At 34.1% G+C, this 25,500-nt stretch overlaps 4 protein-coding genes and 2 long non-coding RNA genes across 22 annotated transcripts; 3 read left to right on the top strand and 3 right to left on the bottom strand.

Annotated features, from left to right (window-relative positions):
• Positions 1-1,875: 1,875 nt before the first annotated feature.
• LOC104710958 (farnesoic acid carboxyl-O-methyltransferase) lies at positions 1,876-3,393 on the bottom strand. Its single transcript, XM_010427618.2, has 3 exons — positions 3,206-3,393; positions 2,437-3,081; positions 1,876-2,327 (listed from the first exon to the last, which is right to left on the bottom strand). The coding sequence occupies exons 1-3, from the start codon at positions 3,272-3,274 to the stop codon at positions 1,995-1,997; spliced, it is 1,047 nt and encodes a 348-aa protein (XP_010425920.1). The 5' UTR covers positions 3,275-3,393; the 3' UTR covers positions 1,876-1,994.
• Positions 3,394-3,964: 571 nt separating this feature from the next.
• On the top strand, positions 3,965-5,125 carry LOC104710957 (uncharacterized). The gene is made up of 2 exons (XR_755156.3): positions 3,965-4,371; positions 4,443-5,125. It is a non-coding gene; the product is annotated as an uncharacterized LOC104710957 (long non-coding RNA).
• A 3,988-nt stretch (positions 5,126-9,113) lies between these two features.
• LOC147938269 (uncharacterized) lies at positions 9,114-9,749 on the bottom strand. The gene is made up of 2 exons (XR_015565190.1): positions 9,611-9,749; positions 9,114-9,530 (listed from the first exon to the last, which is right to left on the bottom strand). It is a non-coding gene; the product is annotated as an uncharacterized LOC147938269 (long non-coding RNA).
• A 3,853-nt stretch (positions 9,750-13,602) lies between these two features.
• Positions 13,603-18,382, bottom strand: LOC104747592 (kinesin-like protein KIN-14N). 17 transcript variants are annotated; one of them, XR_015565179.1, is made up of 14 exons: positions 17,960-18,318; positions 17,724-17,847; positions 17,363-17,595; positions 16,997-17,273; positions 16,061-16,410; positions 15,860-15,979; positions 15,566-15,769; positions 15,294-15,470; positions 15,135-15,209; positions 14,885-15,031; positions 14,654-14,792; positions 14,492-14,558; positions 14,151-14,411; positions 13,603-14,051 (listed from the first exon to the last, which is right to left on the bottom strand). XR_015565179.1 is itself a non-coding variant. In XM_087463929.1 (13 exons), exons 5-13 carry the CDS (start codon positions 16,175-16,177, stop codon positions 13,858-13,860), a joined length of 1,434 nt encoding a protein of 477 aa, XP_087320055.1. In that variant the 5' UTR covers positions 16,178-16,410; positions 16,997-17,273; positions 17,363-17,595; positions 17,724-17,847; positions 17,960-18,318; the 3' UTR covers positions 13,603-13,857. The 17 variants fall into 17 exon arrangements, 6 of the variants coding, with proteins under 6 accessions (XP_087320055.1, XP_087320056.1, XP_087320058.1 ...); XR_015565181.1 differs by having other exon boundaries at positions 14,519-14,558; XR_015565180.1 differs by having other exon boundaries at positions 17,363-17,477; positions 17,960-18,265.
• Positions 18,383-20,405: 2,023 nt separating this feature from the next.
• On the top strand, positions 20,406-22,443 carry LOC104710955 (putative sucrose transport protein SUC6). The gene is made up of 3 exons (XM_010427613.3): positions 20,406-21,866; positions 21,974-22,037; positions 22,165-22,443. The coding sequence occupies exons 1-3, from the start codon at positions 20,619-20,621 to the stop codon at positions 22,332-22,334; spliced, it is 1,482 nt and encodes a 493-aa protein (XP_010425915.2). The 5' UTR covers positions 20,406-20,618; the 3' UTR covers positions 22,335-22,443.
• A 948-nt stretch (positions 22,444-23,391) lies between these two features.
• Positions 23,392-24,012, top strand: LOC147938268 (uncharacterized protein At4g02000-like). Its single transcript, XM_087465554.1, has one exon. The coding sequence runs from the start codon at positions 23,392-23,394 to the stop codon at positions 24,010-24,012; it is 621 nt and encodes a 206-aa protein (XP_087321680.1).
• Positions 24,013-25,500: the final 1,488 nt, after the last annotated feature.

Genomic DNA, 25,500 nt, shown 5'->3' with positions numbered 1-25,500 from the left:
CCATAACCGGTCCACACATATGTCCAAATCCACAATGTAAATGCGGATGAGGTAATAATAAAGTGCAAAAAGTAAAGAACACAAGAACTTTGTTAACGAGGTTCGGTTTTTCCTACTCCCCGGGACCACGTCCAGATTTCGATTCCACTAGAACAAGAAAGCAAATAAAACCTATTTGCAAACGCGTAAATCAAGCACAACCCTCTTAATTCACCGCTCCATTCTATAACATGGAATCTTAAGGATAATTCTCTACCCTTAACTAGACTAACAACAAGCCTAGATTTAAACCAAGATAACCTAACCTTGGGTTATACTCCCCCTGAGTCTAGACTTCAGGTCTTCAACTCTCTTGAGCAACCTTCACACACACACGTCACACCGACGAACAATGAAGCTTGAACAACACAAGCACCAAACCGCGAAACTAAGCCGCACACCAACAGAAAGCTCTCTAGGGTTCTAAACTTTATGTCTCAGCTCTCTTGCTTCTCTAGGACGTGCCCAACACCTCCTTATATATCCATCAAGACTTCCTAATCACAATAGGAGAAGATTTCCAAATCTCATAAGAAAAAGCTTTTTTCCTTTTTGCTATTTTCCTTTTCCTTGCAAAACTTCAATTTAATCATCCAAAGAAATAGTAGTTTTCCTCTTTAATTTATCTTCAAACCGTCCTTCAATATTGTCTTCTCAAACCTTCTAGAAACTTCTCACGCACATAAAACAACAACAATTCTGTATCACATCTTGAATCACATAGACACTACTTCAGTCATCCAATACATTTTCACACAAGGCCCATCGGCCACCTTCTCTTATTCTAAGTCGGTTTAGGAATCCTAATGTGTTAGGGCTTTGTCCAGTACTATATATATGTACTCTTATTCGATTGAATCAATAACACAAAACACAAGAGGATACAACTTTTAGTTTCTCTACTTTCATAACAGATTGAAGTTACTTTAAAACGTAGATTTATATATTATATTTTTAAACAAAGTTGTTTGATTGTAAATTTGTAATACATCTACGTTTTAAAGGACTTTCAATCATTGTATTAGTAAATGTATAGTTATGATTTTTTTTCTTGTCAATTGTATATATTAGTTGAATTAATTGGTTTATAATACTCTATTATGTGTAATTTTTTGCATGTAAAAATTGTAACATTATATTTTTTTTTGTAAAATAAATTGTAACATTATATTATGACTTGTGTTACAATGATAAAATTAAATCAAATTTGACTATGAAATCTTCATCCCAACGTATATATATCCATTTTCTGTTAATGTTACTCTCCCTTCACGAGGCTAATGCTTATAGCAAACATAATGGCACATTATTCATCGTTGACGTCCTATATTTACACTTAACTAATATATTGCCGACTAGTGCCGAGAACACTACTAATATACTTCTAAATCTGACGCAAGTGGCCTTTAGAACTTTTTTTTGTGGCCATTACAAATTGCATTTGCTTTATTCCTATATGTAGCTTCCCAAGAGTAAAAAGTGAACCCAAAAATTAATATTTTCCTATTTAATCACACAACTCTTTTTTTTTTTTGGGTGCAAAAATCTCAACTCTTTCTAAAGAAAATATACTAAACTATATTGTAACACCTACTTAACAACTTCCACTAATCTTACTTGACTCAAAAGTAACTTAACAACTCCAACAACCTCATTAAGTACTAATCTTCTCTAGTTACTTGATTTCTTAAGTTTAGATGGAAAACCAAAATGGCATCAATCAACAGAGACAAAGTAGTCCATTTCTTGTAGTTATCTAATGAACATGCCTTAACAAGATTTTAGATATAAGTAATAGTAACTGATATTTGAGCGTAATATGTGTAGCATGTGATATAAATAAACAAAAGGGATTGTTTAAATGATAAGAACACAACACATACACACAAACACACATCATTGTAAAAACATTATTAGAGTACTCTCAGATTTATTCCATTTCATAGATCACGAATTTAGTTCTTTCGAAGCACAATGAGGAACTGCATTCCGGGTTTGGCTTTGGCTAATTGAGGAAGCATTTCTTGTGTCTTCTCTCTCACAAGCTCATACGTTTTCTCCATAGCATCTTGCCCAAATAGTGCAGCTATAGATCCTCCAAGTGAGGCCTTAAACGCGAGCGTCAAATAATTGGTGTCTAACGGATACTCTCCCTTCCCGTGGGTAATCTTCTCGAATGCCTCAATCGTGAAAGATCCGTTATCCTCGATGATTTGCTTCAAATCATCCGCTTGTGTAGCATAGATAGGCAATTTGAAAGCGTCAAGCTTTTGTTGATCTATTATACCCTTTTAAATTTATGGAAAAATACAACAATATATAATATGTTAATATTCGATTAGTACTAATATTATGATTAGAAGAGTTGATAAATCTTTTATGAGTTTCGAAATTTACCTGTTTAGCAAGTTCATTAAGAGAAGATCCAATGTAATCAACCATCATTCCTTCAACGGATTCAAAGAATTGATTTCCATTTAGACGACATGATCCAAGAAGCAATAGCAATCCACCGGACACAAACTCTTGAGCTCTAGCGTTAAGGAAACCGCCCACGTCGTTCTTGTATTGTTCGAAATACAATTTTTCAACCACTTCTGAAGATCCAGAGCAATGTATCTCCTCGTTCCACGCAGAGGAGTTACGGTCTTTGATCCCATTGGGAATCTTGGATATGAAATGGAGTGAGTAAGAAGAAACCCCCAAATGGAGACTATCTCTAGGAAGGACACGACCAAAGAAAGAACCCGGAACTCCAGTTGCGAAATATTTTCTAGCTGGAGGAAGTGTCTTGAAGAGAGTGTTGAAATCGTTGTTGGAAGAATCATTGAAGAAAACTTGGAACTCTTTGTCCTTGAGATTACTTTCACCCTTGTACTTGAGTTCCACAGCATCAATTATGATTTGTACCGCGTTGAATGTGTTCGGTCCAGATGAACAACCGAAATCTGCTATGTTAATGAGATTTGAACTAGTGTCGATGTCGAGTTTCGTGGAGATCACTTCATTGATATTCTCCTTTGCAGCTATAACCAATGCTCCCTAAGAACCAATAAATGTTTTGCAATCAATAAGAGATGATTCGTTATTAGATTTTTTTTTTTTCTATAACATGATTTTAGTAGAAGCTAAACAATAAAAACGATATCATATATGAATAATAAACCTGGTATTTCGAATGTTCTCGGTAACTATCGGGACCTTCACCGCCGAGCATGGAGTATGTAGTCGACATCTTTGATCTCTTGTCTTGTGATGATTTACTTTTTTATGTGTTAAGGCTGTGAGTGATGATGGGTGTGTTAAGTGGAAGACTTTGTGCCTACTTATATTGCATATAGTGGCCTAATTAATAAATATATTGGCCTCGTTTATTAAACATATATTGCTGAATAAACTAAATTAATTTAAGTTATCATATTTTAAACATTGTCAGGGAATCAAAATGGACCAACTTATCTGGAGACAGCTAGCCCAATAATGTGGACTTTTCAACTCTTACATACCAAGAACGTGCCAATGAATAATATATTACGTAGTATAGTAAGTTGATAACATTAAAAACTACAGAAATGATTAAACAATGTGTTTACAAAAAGATATGATATGATATGATTCCCTGACCATGTTAAAGATATGAATGATTCCTTGTGATCAGTGTTAAATATAATAAAACTGCACAGATACAACAGTGAACAGTCCATTATTTCCATGCAACCAAGTTTCTAATTTTTTAGGAATCTTATCGATTTATCATTTATAACCCTCAACGTTATTTAAACATTATGAAGATTAGCGATTTTGGATGCTAAAATGAATTTAAAGATCACTTATCGCTTTAAAAAAGATTGTTAAATTATTTCCTAGCCGACAGTAGACAAAATAAAACAATAAGGAAAAGATTGTAACGAAAGGCGCATGCGGCATGCAATAGGGTCGAGGGGACTTTCACTTTTTCGGAAGAAGTCCTAGAGTTCTAATTAAGTAACCCCTTCCCTTATATAAGAGACAATCCACAAGAGTAGCTAGCTTGCGTGCGAAAGGAAAAGTCTTCTTAATTCTTTGCTACTTATTCCCACCACCATCGCCACTGTTTGTGAAGTCGTTGCTGCTGTAAGTAGCCTAAAAACAAAAAAGAACGTACATGCTACTCGAAAAAGGAAACCGTGCCACAAACAGAGAAAAAGAGAGAACGTCGCCTCCGAGAGAGAAGGGGGGGAGAGAACCACATGGAGAAGAGAAAGATCATTCGTCGAAGGAGAGAGAGACGCTCGTGAGTTGGCAAAGAGAGAGAGCTGAACCGTAAAAACGCCAAATTTCGACATCGTGAAGGTGAGGACGTGACTTGTGAATCTGTAGTTTGTTTAGACTTTCTGTCCGCTTGACACCTTTCAGTTGTCCAGTATTTGTCCTCGCACAAAGACGGAAAGGTCGTCGATGCAGGATACGACAAGAGCAACTCGGGTTTTTCCAGAATGAACATGGGACGAGCCACACATTTCTACGACGAGGCACAAGCTCTCCGCCTAAAGCTGCAAACTGAGGGTGGGGGGAATACTGTTGGAGGTTGGTTCTCACCTCCATCATGAGGTCTAGGCCATGAATCTTGTAAAAGCCCAAGAAAAATGGATCATATTCTTAAAATATGGACAGGGGTATTTTGGTCACTTTGATGGACGAACCGACACCGTACCCTATAAATACGGACGTACGACACCTGAAAAAGGGATAAAAAAAGAGGAGAAAGCGCCCAATACTTTCTCTTGATTTTACAAACTCTTATTTAATTTCTGTCTTTAATTGGTTTCTTGAAAAACAATCTTTCTTACTACTTTAGCTATACTTGATCTATATAGTTTCATAGTGCATCGTTTGGTCTCTGTGGAATCGACCCTAAAGTACTACAACGACACCACTAGATCGTGGTTGAGTATGCTTTGGGTTATTAATTGACCTTTGATCAACCATTCGAGGTCGTCCACCTTTTTGTAGCACACTACTCTCATCGTGTTTAGCTCATCTAGTTAAGCTTTGTAATCCGATTTTTACAACCCTCGGCTTATATTTATAAAGAGAATTTTGATAACTTTCCTTCCAAACAAATCTCTAATTGTAACCGATCCGAATATCAATAAGTATGTTTATATAAACATAGAAGCTGTCATGTATCCCAGGAAAGACTTACCAGCTACAAGGGGAGAAGAAGACAATGATTGATTTTCCTACAGCAAATATTGTAGGAAAATGGTAGCTAGAAAAATATTTTATAAAAAAATTTGGGTTCACTCCTGCTGGTGAACTCTTTATCCATCCCCTCTATTTTAACCAATGAAATTGCATAATGTTATATTACATTTAAACATAAATTAAAAATTAAATTAATATTAAAACAATAAAATTATGGGGTATTTTCAAAAATGTCTATTCATGATGTTCATTTTCAAAAATACTTTTTTTAATATACAGAATGACTAAATTCTAAATTCTATACCCCAAATACTAAACTCTACCCCTTTAAAATTATACCTTCAATGTAAAATAGAGAACCCAAACCTTATATTCTAAAAATTAATTTAACATATTATAATTGTGTAAAAGAGGGCAAAAACGAAAATGTTTAAAAATAGGTATTTTTGAAAAGGAGTATCTCAAAATGGGCATTTCTAACAAATTATCTAAAATTATTAACAAAAATATTAATTTAATTAAAACCAGACTGAGATATGACCTCATTTAATTGTAAAATATAAATCATAATCCTCTTTTATAAACTCAAACCGACATATACATTCGTTTAATTGTAAAATCTAAACTCTAATTCTCATTTATAAACTCAAACACACATATAACTTTGTTTAATTCTAAAATCTAAATTCTAATTTCCTGTCTAAACTGAAAACTACATATAACATTATTTAATTGTAAAATATAATTTTTAGTGCTCTTTTATAAATCCACATCGACATATTCAATTTTAGATTTTTTTAATATGAATAATATATATATATATATATATATATATATTTCTATTACATGGCAGATTTTAATTGACTAAATAAAAATGTTCATTTACCCAAACTTTTTTCTTTTTTCTTATTTTATCATATTGTGAAAGGTTATTTTTGCTGACCCATTATCGACGATGTAATCTGGGACTTTGGTCATCTCTGCCCAGGTTTGGTTTATTTTACTCGCTATCAACCTCAACCCCTTTAATTCTTTTTACTTCTGTTTTGGCTGGTCGTTTCCATGCTAGAAGAAGATTAGTATGTCTAGGGTGGTTTGATGGATCTTATTGTCGAAGGCAGTGGAAATGGTTGACGAGAAACGGCATTATGACCACACCTCTAAGGAGTGTTGGTTACCGTCTACCCCATAACCATATATCTTTGTATCTCCTGGTTGCCGTGTTCACTTATGCAAAAAACATTACTGCCAGGGATACCATCTTTTCACCGGAAAGTTCAACGCTCAGCGTGGCTGTTGCTCTCCCTATGATCTTGAGTGCATCCATTGCCCATCCTCCAACAAGATCTGCTGACGCCATCACCACCCACAAATGCTTTGGTCTGTCTGAGCCAAACTCCTACTCTTTAGCAATGTTACCAAGCAACCTCAAGCACCAAGGAACCATCACTTTAGTCCAAACCTTTGCCAAAGCACTACCTCGAGTAGTTTCTCTCGTGCCGGCGAGACATACGTTTTTGGCTCATTCATCCCTGGGACTTCCTAACCTCTCAGTCGCTTCCGATTGCAAGCAATTGGTGGAAGCCATCAACACGGAGAATCCACCTTTGGAACTCCACGGGATAATCTTTGATATCCTATCTCTATCTCTTTCCTTTATTTGCATAATCTTTTCTTATGTCTCTCGAAGTTGTAATCGGGCAGCTGATGCGTTAGCTAAGCATACCCTTAACACTCTTGTACCGGTTCCGGCCTAACCGGATTTTATTTCAATTAACGGTTTGCACACAAAAAAAAAGTCGTCAGCCATTTAATTATACCTTCCCTCATCTCCCTTTTCCAGACAACATCTTTTAGAACTTCAATAGTTTGGGGATAACACAAGAAATTCTTAGAAAAGCTCTACTAGGGTTGGGTTTACTTAGGTATTTGGTATCTTTCTATTCTTAATTAAATATTTAGATAACAATTTTTTCAAATTTGAAAATAGTCCAAAGATATATAAGGGATAGATATTTTGTCAAAAATGTATTTTAGGTTTCAAATAAAGTGTATTTGTACCCATTTTAATTAATGTTTAATCGACATGAGACCAAAAGCTATAATTAAGTTTGACAATTGTAAAGAGTGCTTGATTAAACTTGATCTCTTCGTTAGATACAATCATACAATCATAATCGATTGCTTATTTTTTACGAGAATCCACGAGACCCGCATTAATGTTTAGCACCAAATCCACAAGCATTAATTCTACAGTCTGTATACAGACTTCTTGGAAGTGTGACTGGAATTTCAGTAATCGAAGCATCAATCTCGATAACCAGCTCAAATATCGATAGCACCAAACTTCCGAATTTTTGAATTGAAAAGGTGAAATATGTGAGATAAATGTGTGTATTTGTCACTACACAATCCAACGTGACATGCTGTGGCAAAAACCATAAGCCAATATGTCACTAAGAAAAACCAAGGAAATATTATGGCTCTGAATGGAAGAACAAAAAAATAGCAGATCACTCTTTAATGTAGTCCTCTTATCACTAAGACCTTGAATGGAGATAACATGTAATGCAGAGCAGATCAAGTGGTTCAAGCAGATCAAGCAGAATAAAAGTAGATAAAAAATTTGGCAGTTCAAATGCAGATCAAGGGTGAACATCATCAAAAAAGCTATAGACCAGATCTGCACATATTTCTCCTGCATTTACCACAAAAAGACATAAAATATGAACTGCACACAGTTCATCTGCATTAATTTTTAAAAACAAAAAATTTCTTGAATGGTAATTTAGTGATAGGAGGACTACATTAAAGGGTGATCTGCTATTTTTCTATTCTCCCATTAAAAGCCTAAGTTACTATTCAAGGATTTTTTTTACTTTTAAAAGTTAATGCAGATGAACTGTGTGTAGTTCATATTTTTTTGTCTTTTTGTGGTAAATGCAGGAGAAATACATGCAGATCTGGTCTACAGCTTTTTTGATGTTGTTCACCCTTGATCTGTACTTTTACAACCAAATATTTGATCTACTTTTATTCTGCTTGATCTGCTTGAACCACTAATCTGCTCTGTCTGATATGTTTTCTCCATTCAAAGCCATATATTTCTAAGAGCATGTGCAGTAGGGAGAACCTTTGTTAGTCTCTCAAATATATTATTTTAATAAATTTTGTATAATTTAATTTTTTTATTTAAAATTTAAATTATAAATAAAAGTCAAAACCAGTTATGATGAAACATTTGTCAAGTGAGTCTCTCACAAGGTTCTCAAAGTCTCTCATTAGAGAGACTCACCTAATTCTCTTTCTTACTTTTTCAATATTTTATATTTTTCTGTAGTTGAGAGACTCATTGAGAGATTATCACTGTACATGCTCTAAAACCATTTTCAAATGTATATCTCTATTTTTTATTATAACATAGAGTAATTGTAGAATATAATATAATTTTTCTCCAATATACTCTCTCCGATCTGAAATAAGTGTCGTTCTAGGAGTGATTTTCCTTTTCTTATTAAGTGTCGTTCTCTTTTTTCAATGTGATAATAATAATTAAATTACTAATATAATCTTAACTAAATTAACACAAATAAAAGAAAAAATATTGTAAAATAGTTTTAATCCTGAGGTCAAAATAGTCAAATTGTACACTTCTTTAATCTAAGAAAATTTTTCCAGAACAACACTTATTTGAGATCAGATGGAGTATTACTCTATTTTTAACTGGATAATAGAGTTTACCGTAAAAAAAGAGTTGAAAATATAGTTACTTTAAATATAGAGCAATCTCATCATTTTCTCTAATTTAGAGTAATATACATAGTAGAATTGGAGCAAATGTTGCTGTATAATAGAGTTTTGACTCTAAAATATAGTGAGGTTGGAAATGTCCTAATATTTATTTATTTCTCATAGTAGATAAAGATGTTGAGAAAGAGAACATAGCAAACTGACAAAATTAAATTTGGAAGACAAAAACATAAGAAAATTCAGATAAAACACCAAGCAACAAACCAACAACATGTTACAACTTCAGTCAAATATAAAATGATAGGCAGGTGAACGTCTTGACAAAAATGCCAACTCCTTGATCATCTCAAGTTTCTTCTCGAGGTCAGTAGATTTTGAGGAGATGGTCACCTTCTTCAAACAGCTTTCGTTCGATGAATGCTGCCACTTGTTTCTCTTTTTCTTTTCCTTCATATTGTACCCATTTTAAGGTTTCAAAGACTTGATGACATACATTCTGGAACTGAACACGGCTCAATTCAGTAGGGGCACAGTTCATCGGAAGGGAAATGGAGCTTGATTAAAAGCATAGTGGATTAGAACAATACATGTACTAGTCAAAGAAAAATATTAAATCAAGTTTAGATCTACCAACCTGTTCTAATTTGAGATGTTTTAATTTAGGGGAATCTCTACGCATACACATAAGTGTATTCAACTCTGGTTCACACGTGCTAACGTGCATATCTCTAAATATACAAGACTGTAGAAGAAGCAACCAACGGTGATACATCCTATAAAAGAGACAAACATTAAGTACATGAGATATGCTAGTGGCAACATATAAAATATTTTGACCCAAAGATTGGAGAAATCAAAATCCGTAAGTTAGAGAGTTAACATTATTTACCTTTGAGTATAGTAAACATAAATAGAGATGATTGACTGATAAACATATATGTGTATATCTTATATAATATGAGAAGGTTTTCTCTTAACTTTGATGACACAACGACATTTGGCAGCGTATATTTTCGACACATGTCTTCACTTCTCAATTATTAAATTCTTTTAGTTCATTTTTCTCAAATTACATATATTATTTTTCATATGCACTAATTTTAAATGATATTTCTGTACTAAAATAATATATTGACATTTATATATGCAATGTCCTTTTAGTAATTATATATAGATATCATTTATCAATATTTTATATAATTACCATAACATAATAATTTTGCAAATAAGAAAGAATTAAATATTAATATTATAATTTTGGACAAAATATTTTCAAAAATTAAATATTTAAATATTAATATCATAATTTTGGAAAAATATAATGTCATGGTTATTAAATTCTTTACTAAATTCAAGCTATACAAATATTATAATATTATATTAATTATTTGTTGATAAAAAATCATAATATTTGTTTCACAGTTTTTGTGCCGTAATTACGTTTTTGTGCCGTATATGTGTATATCTTATATAATATGAGAAGGTTTTCTCTTAACTTTGATGACACAACGACATTTGGCAGCGTATATTTTCGACACATGTCTTCACTTCTCAATTATTAAATTCTTTTAGTTCATTTTTCTCAAATTACATATATTATTTTTCATATGCACTAATTTTAAATGATATTTCTGTACTAAAATAATATATTGACATTTATATATGCAATGTCCTTTTAGTAATTATATATAGATATCATTTATCAATATTTTATATAATTACCATAACATAATAATTTTGCAAATAAGAAAGAATTAAATATTAATATTATAATTTTGGACAAAATATTTTCAAAAATTAAATATTTAAATATTAATATCATAATTTTGGAAAAATATAATGTCATGGTTATTAAATTCTTTACTAAATTCAAGCTATACAAATATTATAATATTATATTAATTATTTGTTGATAAAAAATCATAATATTTGTTTCACAGTTTTTGTGCTAAAATATTTTAAAGATATAAAACAATATGATATATAAATAGGGTGAGTTACTAGAATATTGCATAAAAGCTTCCTTATTACAAAAGTAACATACAATTGTTTGTTATTACTAGACTAACCCATTGTACCTATACTACCCCTGAAACTAGTGTTGGGAAAAAACGTAATTACGGCTAGTGCCATTAGAAAAAAAAAACATTGGAAGTTGGGACTAAGTCTACCGATCCTTTGATGGTAGATTTATACACGTGGACTGATTAAAGGTGTACGTCAGATATTTTTGGTACACTTAGTTGTAGTGCTGGTACACTTGCCGTCGACGTAGATGGTACACTTAGTTGTAGTATTGGTACACTTATCGGTGGACGTATATGTGTATCAAAAACTAAGTATACCAAAAATATCTGATGTACTCCTTCAACAGTCAATATGACCCAAAAGATATTTATGGTAGACTAATGGCCTGTTGCGACAGATTTATTCGACAGCCTTCTCTCGTTTCAGATATTTTTGGTATACTTGTTTGTTTTTTTGAAATAGTTTTCGGAGTGTGATGGTAGGTTTCTTGTCCGTGGTAGATTTAGTAAGCATTTTTGACAGCTGTAAAGTCTTACTAGAATAACACGAATTTGTTTGAGCTGTCAAAGACAGTCTATCGTTGCGATAGACTTATTGGATATAGATCTAAACACGTTTGCTGTTCTTCCGATCTATGGTGTTCATGTAATAACGTTTGTAGCAGATTCATCAATCGTATTCTCTTTGTCGGCCGGAGCAAACGTCTTTTTCCTACTCTGTTTCGTTAATCTTTCCTCTAGGTTCATCCATGGAAGAGCTAGATATCTGTTCGAAAATCTATATAACTCACTTTTTATAGGTTTTTAATTTAGAAATCAGATGTTGAGATGAAAATCTATAATAGTTGAGTAAAAAACCCACAAGTGAAACCAAAAAAATAGACATAAGTCGTGAAAAAATAAAGTGAGGCAGGGAAAATTAGGGTTTTCAGTCGTATGTTAGAGGTAGAAGACGAGGATATTCTGGTAATTTCGGATTCATTAAACCTAAAATCGAACGTGTACGTACATATAAACGTGTACGTACATATGAACGCATACGTACATAATGTTCTTGAGATTAGAGTACGTACATAATGTTCTTTTGCTTAGTGTAGGTCCATAAATCCGTTTTAATGAACAATATTATTGTAATTTTATAGTCATCTTCAACATATCTTTTTCTATAACCCTAGCTAATATTGTCGTTGTTGTTCACAGGAAATGGAACAAGTAAGAGATGTTACTAGAAAAAGTAAGAGATGTTACTAGAACAACCTATGTAATTCGTAATTGTTTATTTATCATATTTTCGAGAGGTAATGAACAATAACCATACAAAATTATATTTTAACTATAGAGGGTAATATTTAGATAACATAAATATATAATACTCAGTTCAACTAGGTACAACTAAATATATATTTAGATTTGCATTTATATTTAAAATATGAAAATGATAATTAAGGTTTATAAGAATTTCTAAAACATATTGAACTATTAAAGAACCATGTTTAATCAACAAAACAAGAATTTATCACTTTCTAATATATACTATCGTTTTCACATAAAACACTCTTTATAATATAAGGAAGACTTAGTAAGTGATCACCTCAAATGAAGCAAAAGAGGTGAAACCCAAGTTTTTATGAACATTGTGTTATGAAAACCTTGTATATGCTAATTAATACTGATAAATCTTGTGGCCAACTGCTAATTAATAATTTATATTATAGTCCAACTGGAAATACGAAAAAACGCAAAAGTTCAACTATGGATATGAGAGTACAACTGGATAACTATGTATAATTATGTGTATACCAAATAATTTTTTACTAATATCATGTTGTCTTTGGTTCATTTTACCATAGTGTGATGATTTTAAATGAATATTCCGCCGCCAAAATCTATTTTTTATTCGTTTTCACATGATCCATATTGAAATTTATTTTAATAATTCTAGTACAGTTGCACCAAGTAGTTCAAGTTATACTGAAATTTTCTACCTAAGTGATTTAGTTATACATAAGATCTCACATTCACTCTAAAATTCTATTAATTACAACCAAACAAATCTCTCTCTGTTGTAACTCTTTTATCTTCTGCAAAGGCTCCATCTTCTACTCCTTATAGTTTCTAAGTAGATATTACAGGATACCTTAAGCAATCATGAGGGACCTAAACTTGCAAAACTGGCTACACTCAAGTGATAGCGACAGAGAATTAGTGATGATGAAACTATTATGGAAAGAGAATAAAAGTGGAATTAGTGATGATGAAACTATTAGGAGAAGTGGGGTATTGACGGCGAATTGATAGCTCTGTTAAATTTGGATTTACGAGAGATATGATTAATGTTAATTAGTGGTGGTTAATTTGATCGGGGCGTTTTGGTTTGGATTAGACTTCTCTTTTCGTCTCTCCATGCAAATAGTTACTAGTACATATACAATCCACATATGTGTAGACTATGTACATGTTCTTATATACATACATTACACATAACAATGATCATGATGACTGTGTATAATTAATAGCCACTAACTGAATGAGGTATGGTTAAAATCTTAATTATAGATCATGGCCAAGCTTTTTTTATTCTTCTATATTATCAATGACGTAACCAAAAAAAAGTTTTTATATTCTATTTCCACAAAAGAAACAATCCAAAAGCCAAAGAGATTTTGAGTCCTTAATTAGGGTGTCTGAGAAACCGTTTGGAAGAAGAGTTAGTAGCAAAACCTCTGCTTCTACTCTTTCGATGTCTTGGAATTGTAACTTTCTCAAGAAGAGACAAGACCTCAGGCATCGATGGTCTAACTTTAACCTCTCCAATACATTGTAAAGCCAAGAAAGACATCATAAACACTGCTTTCTAAGGGTATTGACCCACAAGCTTCGTGTCCATTATCCTAAACACTTTTCGCTTGTCTCGCAAGTAAGGTGTCGCCCATTCCACTAAATATTCTTCTTCTCGAGCTTTAGTTTTGTCTATTGCTCTACGTCTAGATAGAATCTCTAGCAAGACTACACCAAAGCTGTAGACGTCACATTTCGTTGTTAGATGACCTGACAGAGACCAAAAGCAGAGACCAATCAATGTGTTTTAGAAATTTCATGTTTTGTTAGTTGAAATTGGAACAAATGAACCATCAAACAAAGAGAAACCTGTCGCTAGATATTCTGGAGCTGCGTAACCTTCTGTACCGATGACTTGGGTTGTCACATGTGAACGGTTGTCTTTTGGACCTTCTTTCGCCAATCCAAAGTCTGAGAGTTTTGGGTTGAATCCTGAATCAAGAAGGATATTTGCTGCTTTGAAGTCTCTGTAAATGACTTGATCCCTAGCTTCGTGCAAAAAACAAAGCCCTCTAGCAGCACCAATCGCCTCTTTCATACGCAGTGACCAAGAAAGCACATTAGAACCCCCTAGAATAAACAAGATTCATCAGGTCATGAACAATGCCAAGTAACATAAACATAAATGTTGGATCTTAATTCTTAATTACTTTCAAACAAATGATTTTCAAGACTACCATTAAGCATATACTCGTAAACCAAAAGAATGCTTTTGCGCTGTCCATAACAAAAAAAAAGACATCAATTGTTCTTCCAATCAATGTGTCATTTTAGCAAGAACCACACTATCTCAGAAGTTTCTAGTTTCATACCATTTTGCAACAAGTCAATACCGCGACCAAGTGCTTCTAGAGATGTCGGGTAAGAAATAGTTTTTCCCTCCTCACCATTATTCTCACCAGGCAATAAAGGTCTAACTCTACAGAACACACGTATATTGCCTTTCAATTCCTGCAACATGAGAAATAAACCAGGATCAGTCAAGCTTTACACACATAGGGGATGAAAAAAATGTGACAGAGGTTTAGTTAAGTGAATTATACAAGAATGGTATTGTGCAACTTCTTCCGTAGTTTTTCCCCTTCAACGAGTTTAAGTTCTGCTTCTTCTACTCGACTTTTCAGATCGATAATGCTTTGCTTCTGGTCTTCAAACTCATTTATTTTCTCAAAAGTAGTTAGATCAGACACCTAAACCATAAACAATCCAAAAATGTTATTAAAAACATAAGAGGTTGTGAAATCTAATAGATTCATATGTTATATGTGTTTTGCTCGAGAATGTGATAATAACCTGCAGTCGCCTCTCAGAATACACTAGTCGATCCTGTAACTCTTGTATCTGAGTACTCTGGGATGAACATGTGTTCTGGACCAAAAACAATTTACATCATCTTAAGAAAAAACAATTGGCAGAGAATATATAGAAAGAAATTGTAAACGGATATGAGACCTCAAGTTCAGTTATGGTGTCTTTGAAGTCATTGTACTTGGTTGCCTCAGTTTGTAAGGTTTGTACTTCCACTAAATGGCGATCACGGTCTTCCTTGGCCTGCTGAAGCTCGACCTTGAGACTCGCAATTTCGTTTTCCAACTCACCTTTCTGCTTCATGATATCTTCTTGAGAAGCCTACCAAAAAAAAACAAGACACTCAATCACATTTTGACCAGAACTACAAAACATTTACTACCATTGATCGGATATAACAGAACATCATCATATACCTTAGAAGCAGCAAGCTGATCCTGCAATGCTGAAAACTGGCCCTTCAAGTTGCCAATATTTTCGACAATGGCAGTCCTTTCTTTCTCACCGCGTTTTATAGTTTCATGAGCTTCATCAAGATCACCTTGTAGCTTGCTGTTATACAGCTGCAGGCTTGAGTTATACTCTTGCAACAGTTTGTACATATCATTTACCGATTGTATCTGAACATAACAAAACAAACAGTCAACATTAGTCTAAAGTTAAGTGACAAAACATTCTGATCATTTCAAAACCTTTTTATGTTTTCTCACCCTCTGGTTAGCCGTTTGAAGATCTCCTTGTGCTTTGTCTAGCTCTTCTACAAGACCAGCTTGTGCCTTTTCAACAGCAAGTCTTGTTTCTTTCTCTTTTCCAAGAGAATCATTCGCAGCCTAAAACAGAACATATTGAATTAAACCCCACAAATATGAATTAGACACAAGTAATTTAAAGTAGAATTAGCCGCCTCTTACCAACTTCTCCGTTTGTTCCCTGGCAAGTTGCACTTGAACATATTCAAAGTTTTTCCTCAGCTCTTCAATTATCATATTCAGCTCCTCTTCTTTGTTTCTCAAACTAACCTCTGTCATCAAAATTGCACAAATATAAAGTTCAAAAATCACAAAAAAATTTGAAACAAAAAAAAGTAACAGCTAAACTTTAATTATGGAAACACATCCATGTCAGCACAATGCTTCTCATTCAATTCCAATGCATTCTTCAACTTCTCTTGCTCAAAAGCATAATCCAACTCGAGTTCTTGAAACCACCTAATGCAAAGGCTAAGCCTTTTTATATATTCCATCATGTTCTCACATCTCTCCTGCAAAACCCAAAAACCACCAAGAAGAACATTCAAATTCAAGCTTAACTAACTGAAACCAAAAGGGAGACCAAAGCTAAACACATAAACAAAGTCTTTAATGCTTTTATCAAACTGACAAAACTATTTTGGTCCCACCAATTGTTTTATAACACAATCAAATCTTCTTCTTAGAAAAAAAAAACAATAGATCCAACGAACAAAGCCAGTAAGCTAACAGAAATTAAAAGCTTCAGATTCTATACCATAAGGATCAATCAGAACACATAAACAATGTCTTCAATGCTATTGCCTAATACTAAAGGTCCCACAAATTGTCTTATAAACACAATCAAATCTTCTATAAGAAAACCAACAGATTCAACGAGAAAAGCCAGTAAAAAAAAAAGCTACCTCAAATTCAAAACTTCACCAACTAAAACTCTCTCTCTGCTAATAGAAACCCTAATTGATAAAACTTACTCAACAATCAAATTACAGTATAGACACTTTTTCTTTTTCATCCACACATCACAACTTAGATTACACAAGAAAGTTTAAATTCAGGTAAAAAAATAAAATTGAGGGTGGGGGAAAAAGTAGAAACCTTGTAGTTGAATTTGCTCTTGTACTTGATTCGTTCATTAAGAAGAGTTTCAATGTAATCTCTTGTGAACTCAACAGGACCATATTCAGATCCCGTTGTGCTCGCTGGAGCGCTGTTCGGAGTCAGATCTTTTGACCCATTAATCACCGGAGAAGCTGACCGGATTCTTCCATTGTTTGCCATCGCCCCCACCATAACAAACCAAAAAAATTAAAACTTTTGGACCCTTCTTGTTACCTAAATTACTTCAAACTCCTCTCTCAATCAAAGCATAAACCTGCAGCAACAAAAAAACAAAGTTTGTATTGTTCTTCTTTCTTAGAGATCTTCAGAAAACGATAAATTGAGTAATGAGAAGGGGCTTACGTGAAAAGGGTTTGGAGTTCACTGAGGAGTCGTCAACATTAACATCTTCATTCTTGGGGGAAGATCCAAAGCAATTCCCCATTATAGAGGTCTAAAATCTAAATCATCCAAAACCCTATAGAGACAATTGTAAAGGGAAACAAAACACTAACTAATCTATCATCTATGGATGGATCTTTGTCACTGCCTCTGTCATCGACATTCTTCCTACGGCTAAAAGAAGGAAGAACGATCTACACGAGAGAGTGGCGAGGTTCAAAAAATGTGTTTGGATTTCGAAGGTTTGGAATTTGAGAGATCAGAAAAAGCAAAAGGAAGGTTGAATATAACAAAAATTGTTAAAATAAAATAAAAAGGATACCTAAACACTAAAATTAGAGAGAAAGGAAAAGAGTTTCCGTGTTGTGTTAACTTCGCTGTTAGAGTCACCCCTATTCACTGCCTGCAGAGGAGTAGCAGCCGCTTCGTCGATCCCGTATCTGCGACTGTACAGAAGCATCAAATTGATAGATAACGTGACCAATTTAGCATCAATCGAGAGCAAACCCAGAATCGGAAAACAAAATTAGGGGTAATAAAAGAGAGTGACAAAATTACTCGAAATAGACGTAATCGGAGGATCTGTATCTGATAAACGACATCTTTGAAGACCAGACGAGACCAACTGCACAAATCAAGTTTATCGAAACTTTTTTTGTATTTGATAAGAACTGCGGCCGTCCTCGAGCTGCTTCCCGGCGAAAATCAAAGGCTGCTGGTCCGGTGAGATCCCTGGATCTTCGCTTTCACATAGTCGATGGTGTCAGATGACTCGACCTCTAGCGTAATGGTCTTCCCGTTAGGGTTTTCACGAAGATCTAAATCTTTTTGAGACTACCGCTGCATCCAAGTTAATCGAAATTTGATGATTTTTAATTTTTTTTAATTATAAATGGCATAACCGTAATAAAACACACAACTCTGGTTTAGAAGTAATAATCAAACTTTTATGTGTTATTCGAGTGAGTCGGAAATCTGAACGTGTTAGTCTAGTAATAAACCTACTTTTATGTAATATTCTAGGTAATTTCCCTATATATATATATATATATATATATATATTTTTAATAGTAATCATTAACACAATTTATTGCATATTAATTCTTTAAAATGTAACTCCCATGATGTTTGAATTTTTTTTTTAAACAAATCTTTCATCATATGAATACACTTTAATGTATTAACTGCATTACAATTTGTGTTTTACGAAAAAAAAAGAAAAAACACAGACAAAACCTATAGTATATTTATTCTTTGTAATGTAACCATAACTCCTATGATGTTGGCCCAAAAAAAACTGAAAACCTCTCATACTACTACAAATTTATCTATAAATAGCTAGACAAAGTCTTCATCAAACATCATATTCTACTTCTCTCATAATTTTCAACATTTTGTAATATTTAACTTTTTCTTTATATAACATTTGTAGGTTTTGAAATACATAAGTTGAGTCAAAATTTTGGAGCATATATAGAAGTGAACATGTGAAATGTGGTTATTCATTAGAAAGATTTAGATGAAGAAGGTTTTAGGCATATAATGCATTCTCACTTGTAAATGTTGTTTCAAATGCCTATTTTGTATATCAATATTGTAATTTGTTTTTCTTTTGATCCATTTGATAAATTTTTAAATAAAAGTTTTAGTTTTAGAGCATAATTCATAAATCCTAATAGATTTTATATCTTAGTCACAATATTTATGCTACTTATTACCCATGCTATATTTTATACAAGTGTGTTTGTATGTATTACCCATAAAAATGAGTTTAAACAAATATTAACTGTTTCAAATAGTATTACTTTAGATTTGTTCCTTAACGTTACAACTGTGTTTGTATGTATTCATTAACTTTATTTCCGATAACTATTTCCATGGTCCTTTATTTTATTTATAGGTTATGACTTCGGATGTGAAAGGTTTTGCGATTGTTTAGGGTTTAGGGTTTAGGATCGGGGAAGATTTGGACGTCTAAGTGATATATATCTCATTATATGGGTTTCCAAAGCCATGTGATTCTTCCAAATTCAGTTTTTATTTTCTTCCATGATCGATTGTTGATGATGTGATTATAGTTCTAACCCGCAAGCGGAGCAAGGCAATGGGTAAGCTAATAGTTCTTACCCTAAGCTAATCCCAATTGCATTAGTTATCTGTTTAATGAAATTAATTAAACAGAGAATGAAGGAAGAGCATGAGTTTCGACTCAAGAAGAGGTTATTCGAGAAATTCAAGCTACTGTCTCACCCTTCTTGGAAGTGTCTGGTTTTAGAAGATATTAATGTTTTATAGATTATGTTAAAAGCGGACAAACTAACACATAATGTCCATGCTCAGTCGCATTTTATTTTATACGTAATCAATGTTCTTTTTCCCAACGTAAAAATGTTTGTACGTCTTGATTGTGCATCAAAACATGAAGAGCTCTATATATTATGAGATACAGACTAAATATTTTAAAGTAACCTTTCATATTAACAAAAAATTTCAGTTTAATGCTTAACTAATTAATAGTAATTCATTTTAAGTGACTGAGAATACTTATTCAAAATAAATAAATAAATAACAAACATAAAAATAATTTATCGAAACACAAAATATAAAATTTTAAATATTTTCTTAAATATAAATTATGTTAAAATTATTATAAAGTTATCTCGCGCATCGCGCGAGTCTACTTCTAGTGTTATATATGGATTAGGTGAGGTATGTATGTTTTTTTTTGGTCACCAGGTATGTATACTTTTATTCCTTTTGTACTTCAAAATGAGTGAAATAAATAAAATGGAAAAAAAAAAATAGAAAGAGAAAAAGAAAAATTCACAGCTTTTTTTATGTGCCGTAGGAATTCGGTACATACAACCAAAAATTCTGTTTTTGTTATATTTGAGTTGTAATATTTGTAATAATGTCTAAAATAAGATTAGATGAGTTTTAGTGTTGTAGACCTATTTCGGGTTGGGGAGAGACTATACAACAACCACCGATCATCTCTATGGATAACAATGACAAACTAATTTCGGTTGTATTACCGTTATACCTTTGTCATTATTAAAATGATCCAATAAGGATGTATGTGTTATAGCTATAAAAGCTTAACTCTTCTGAACTATTGAAACACGGAACAAAACATATAGAACAAACATCTCCGTCCTCTTCTTCACCTTGTCTTTAATACCATTACCAAAACAATTCCTCTAAAGATAAGGTGAAGATGAGTGACCTCCAAGAAAACAACAATGCAGCGACGGTGGAGAAGTCTTCTTCATCGTCGTCTACGGCAGATGTTGATGGGCCATCACCACTCAGAAAGATGATATCCGTAGCTTCTATCGCTGCTGGTATACAGTTTGGTTGGGCTCTTCAATTATCTCTGCTAACTCCGTACGTGCAACTTCTCGGGGTTCCACACAAATGGTCATCTCTCATCTGGCTATGTGGTCCTATCTCCGGCTTACTTGTCCAACCAACCGTCGGTTACTACAGCGATCGATGTCAGTCAAGATTCGGTCGTCGTCGTCCTTTCATCGCCGCTGGCGCATTTCTAGTCGCCGTGGCTGTTTTCTTAATCGGTTACGCGGCTGATTTTGGCCACAGCTTGGGAGACAAAGTCGAGGAGCGTGTAAAGTCAAAAGCCGTCGTTATCTTCGCACTCGGGTTCTGGATCCTGGACGTGGCTAACAACACTCTCCAAGGACCTTGTCGTGCTTTCCTCGGTGATTTAGCAGCTGGAGACGCTAGGAAAACGCGAACCGCAAACGCGGCTTTCTCTTTCTTCATGGCTGTTGGAAACGTTTTAGGGTACGCGGCTGGTTCATACAGTCACCTCCACAAGATCTTTCCTTTCACAATGACTAAATCATGTGACATCTATTGCGCAAATCTAAAGAGTTGTTTCTTCCTCTCTATCACTCTCCTCCTCGTTGTCACCATCATATCTCTTTGGTACGTCGAAGACAAACCATGGTCGCCAAAGGCAGACTCCAACGAAGAGAAGAAAACTCCCTTCTTCGGTGAGTTATTTGGAGCCTTCAAGGTGATGAAACGTCCAATGTGGATGTTGTTGATCACAACATCCTTGAACTGGATTGCGTGGTTCCCTTTCCTTTTATTCGATACCGACTGGATGGGTCGTGAAGTATACGGTGGAAGCTCAGAGGGAGATGATAACATGAAGAGACTTTACAACCAAGGAGTCACCGTTGGTGCGTTGGGATTGATGCTTAACTCAATTGTTCTTGGATTCTTTTCGCTTGGTATTGAAGGTATTAGCAGGAAAATTGGAGCCAAAAGGCTTTGGGGAGCTGTGAATATCATCCTCGCCGTGTGTTTGGCAATGACGGTTTTGGTTTCTAAAAAGGCGGAGGAACACCGGAGAACTGCCGGTGCGTTAGCCCTTCCCACCGATGCCATCAAAGGTGGAGCATTGGCTCTCTTTGCTATTCTTGGAATTCCTCTTGCTGTAAGTCCACAACTTGTTTTTTTTCTTATCCAAATTTTGTTACTATAATTAGTATCCATTATTTATTATTTTTTTAACATTATTAATTTTTTTTTTTTTTTTTGTAGATTACTTTCAGTATTCCATTCGCCCTAGCTTCCATAATCTCAAGCAGCACCGGGGCCGGCCAAGGTATTTAAAATATTTTTGTCTGATTTTTGGTTTTTTTTTTTTCAAAAAATTATACCATTCAAAATAAAATAAAGCATTTAATAAAGTTAATAAGGATTTTTATTTTATTTTAATGTCATTTCTACAGGACTCTCTCTAGGAGTTTTAAATATGGCAATCGTGATACCACAAATGATTGTATCATTTGGAGCTGGTCCTGTTGATGCATTATTTGGAGGTGGAAACTTACCAGGATTTGTGGTCGGAGCAATTGCAGCGGCTATTAGCAGTGTTGTAGCATTTACTGTTTTACCTTAAGTGGTGTTTGTTTTATTTGTTATGTATGCACATGCATGTCTAATACTGATGTAACATGTTGCATATTTGTTGCAATATATAAATATATATTTCCTGATCATATTTTCCATATTATGCTCCTAACTAATCATATTCATCTGTTTTTCTTGTGGAAGAAGGAACCATTTAAATAATAGTTGTTGAGTTCAACAAACATACCAAACTTCCTATGACTTTTTGATTCATCACTTGACCCTTTGGATTAGCCTCCTTTGGGCCAGCCTTTGCAAGTGTATAACTGACAGTATAAAGAGACATAGTAGTCCATTAGTTGTAGTTATCTAATGGAAAGACATTTTGGGAAAACAATAGTGACTGATATTTCAAATATGTGTAGCATATTAATAAACATAAATGAAAGGGATTGTTCAAATGATACGAACACAACACATTCACACATATATACACACATCATTGTAATCACATTATTAGAATCTGAGACTTATTTCATTTCACATATCTACATAGATCATGAAATCAGATTCTTCGAAGCACAATGATGTATTGCATTCCGAGTTTGGCTTTGGTTAATTGAGGAAGCGTTTCTTGTGTTTTCTCTATCACAAGCTCATATGTTTTCTCCATCGCATCTTGCCGAATTTGTGAAGTTGTATTCAGAGTCTATAAATATTTTGCTTCCATATAAAAAGTAAATTAACATTTCTATTTAAAATAAACTAAAAAAATATACATTTAAAAAATTGCGTCAATATAATTATTTTTACTGTGATTTAAGTTATCTTTTAGATAAAAAAAAAAAAGTTTCCCTTTTTTGGGTTTAGGAATTTCTTAGTGTACTAGAGTATCTTATCCAGACAGCCAAAATATCTCGTTGAAGGAACACGTTTACTTTATCCGATTTCCACCTGTTTAAGCTCTTTTTTGTTTATTTTGGAATCTCAATCTCTTCCCCTCCTGTTTCCTCAAGAACACAAAAGCTATCTAAATTTTGGGTTTCTGCTTGAGCTTCTTGCTTTCAAGAAGTCCTGCTTGTAATTCTCTTAGAATGTCTTTCTCGATGGATAAACTGATCAAAGCTATGTCGCTCGAAGAAGCAGATGAGCCTTTCAATCTGCCGGACCTGCCTCAATTCTCGTCCAAGGAGATAAATTCCATGAGTCTAATGGGCATACTACTCAATTCAGACAGCCAAAACATTTCGGACATCGTTCTCGACATGCCCAGGAAGTGGCTAATCTACGATCGAGTTAGAGGAGTTGCCCTCTCAAAAGATAAGTTCCAATTCATCTTCAAACACAAACAAGATTTGGAAAAGATCCTCAATTTGGGGGTGCATACGCACAACCAATGGCCTCTTGTGTTAGATAGATGGATTGAAAACCCTCCGTCAACTTATCTTCAATCAATCCCGATTTGGGTTCAAATTCGGAACATACCAGTCAATTATCATACTCGGGAAGCGATTTCACTCTTTGCTGAATTTGCAGGTCCAGTTCTACAACTCGACTATGACCCGACAGTTTCGCAGAACAAAGATTTCGTTCGTGCGGAGATCTTGTTTGATGTATCAAAATCACTCCAGCGTTCCAAAGTGATAAACCTTCCATCTGGTGAACCTGTACACTTTTATACGACTATGAAAGGATTCAAAATAGTTGTTTCTTCTGTCAACGTCTAACACATGAAAGAGAGAAGTGCTCCCTCTTCCTCTAGAAGCAATCCGAATTCAAAGAAAAGGAGCAGATGGAATTTGTTCATGATAGATCCATGGTCTTATCCTCTCTCAACTTCCCACTTTGGACCTTTCAAGACCCTCCTTCTGACAAGGCAAACAATTCAAGCTTAACCATCCAGGCTGTAGCTACAAATGAAATTCAGATGGAATCTTCTATCCAGAAAGGTCAAGAAAAAGATGACAAGCTTGCTTCAGAGACTACACCTTCATCATCCACTTCTATATCATTAGAAGAGCTTTCTCTTCCAGACAACCTATATGAAGTACGATTGAACTCATCTTATGTTTATGATATCCTCAACTCTGAACCTGGGACTTCAGGAACAACAAATACATCTCCTACCTTCCGGAAGCAATCCCCTAAGCCAACAAGGAGTAAACAAGGTACTCATGTGAACTATATTCCTCTTACTTCTGAACTATCAGTAGATACTGGAATACTTCAGTTGGGTAAGCGCAAAGGCAAACTCCATGTTAACAAACCTCACAAACTGGCCAAAACCACAAACCAAGAGATGGTCCCAATTGAGGGACCATCCAAAATCTAATGAGCCTAATGTGTTGGAATTGTCAAGGACTAGGACGGTCTCAAGACTTGACAATTCCTAGGCTCAAGGATCTGCGCAAAGAGCATTTCCCTGAGATTTTCTTTTAGATGGAATCTATGCATAATAGTAATGTATTAATAGATCTTCAGGAATGGCTAGGATATGATAGAGTGTTTACTATTAACCCTATAGGAAAGAGTGGAGGTTTGGCTTTATTCTGGAAAAATGGTGTGGATATTACTTTCCAGAGTGTAGATAAGAACTTATTAGATTTTCATGTTCAGTTTGGTTCTACAGACTTCTTTGTTTCTTGTGTCTACGGTGATCCACTGTTCTCCTCTAGACCTTTAGTTTGGGAAAAACTATTGCGTATTGGTCTAATTAGAAAGGAAAGTTGGTGCATGATGGGAGATTTTAATGAAATTGTGAATAACAAAGAAAAATTAGGAGGCCCTCGAAGGAGTGAAGCTTCTTTCTTACCTTTTGCGGATATGCTTAGAAATTGTGAAATGCTGGAATTACCATCTCATGGTAATTGTCTCACTTGGGGAGGAAGAAGAAATGATCTTTGGATCCAGAGTAAATTAGATAGATGCTTCGGGAATAAAAAATGGTTTCAATCTATTCCCAGCTTCCAATCAGAACTTTCTCGACAAAAGAGGATCAGATCATAGGCCAGTATTAGTCAAGCTTCTCTCCTCAATCAGACCCTATAGAGGGAATTTCAGATTTGATAAGAGACTACTTAATAAGCCCCTGGTTAAAGAAGCTATTACTTTGTCTTGGTCTTCAAACTCATTAGTATCAAATAAGCTTAGAGACTGTTAGAAAGCTCTAAGTATTTGGAAAAAGGAAAACAGTTTAAACTCCTTGGACAAGATAA

This window comes from Camelina sativa, chromosome 9, assembly GCF_030686135.1.
Source record: "Camelina sativa cultivar CO46 ecotype springtype chromosome 9, ASM3068613v1".
Lineage (NCBI taxonomy): Eukaryota > Viridiplantae > Streptophyta > Magnoliopsida > Brassicales > Brassicaceae > Camelina > Camelina sativa.
The sequence above is the reverse complement of the archived record's forward strand: the minus strand, read 5'-3'. Positions and strand labels throughout refer to the sequence as shown.

Coding starts and splice junctions, on each gene's coding strand:
- LOC104710958 (XM_010427618.2), bottom strand. CDS start 3,274: ATGTCGACTACATACTCCATGCTCGGCGGTGAAGGTCCCGATAGTTAC. Junction 3,082..3,205: donor GAGAACATTCGAAATACCAG/GTTTATTATTCA, acceptor ATTGGTTCTTAG/GGAGCATTGGTTATAGCTGC. Junction 2,328..2,436: donor TTAATGAACTTGCTAAACAG/GTAAATTTCGAA, acceptor TAAATTTAAAAG/GGTATAATAGATCAACAAAA.
- LOC104747592 (XM_087463929.1), bottom strand. CDS start 16,177: ATGACAGAGGTTAGTTTGAGAAACAAAGAAGAGGAGCTGAATATGATA. Junction 15,210..15,293: donor ACACCATAACTGAACTTGAG/GTCTCATATCCG, acceptor TTTTTGGTCCAG/AACACATGTTCATCCCAGAG. Junction 15,032..15,134: donor ATTCTGAGAGGCGACTGCAG/GTTATTATCACA, acceptor TTTATGGTTTAG/GTGTCTGATCTAACTACTTT.
- LOC104710955 (XM_010427613.3), top strand. CDS start 20,619: ATGAGTGACCTCCAAGAAAACAACAATGCAGCGACGGTGGAGAAGTCT. Junction 21,867..21,973: donor TTCTTGGAATTCCTCTTGCT/GTAAGTCCACAA, acceptor TTTTTTTTGTAG/ATTACTTTCAGTATTCCATT. Junction 22,038..22,164: donor CAGCACCGGGGCCGGCCAAG/GTATTTAAAATA, acceptor TCATTTCTACAG/GACTCTCTCTAGGAGTTTTA.
- LOC147938268 (XM_087465554.1), top strand. CDS start 23,392: ATGGATAAACTGATCAAAGCTATGTCGCTCGAAGAAGCAGATGAGCCT.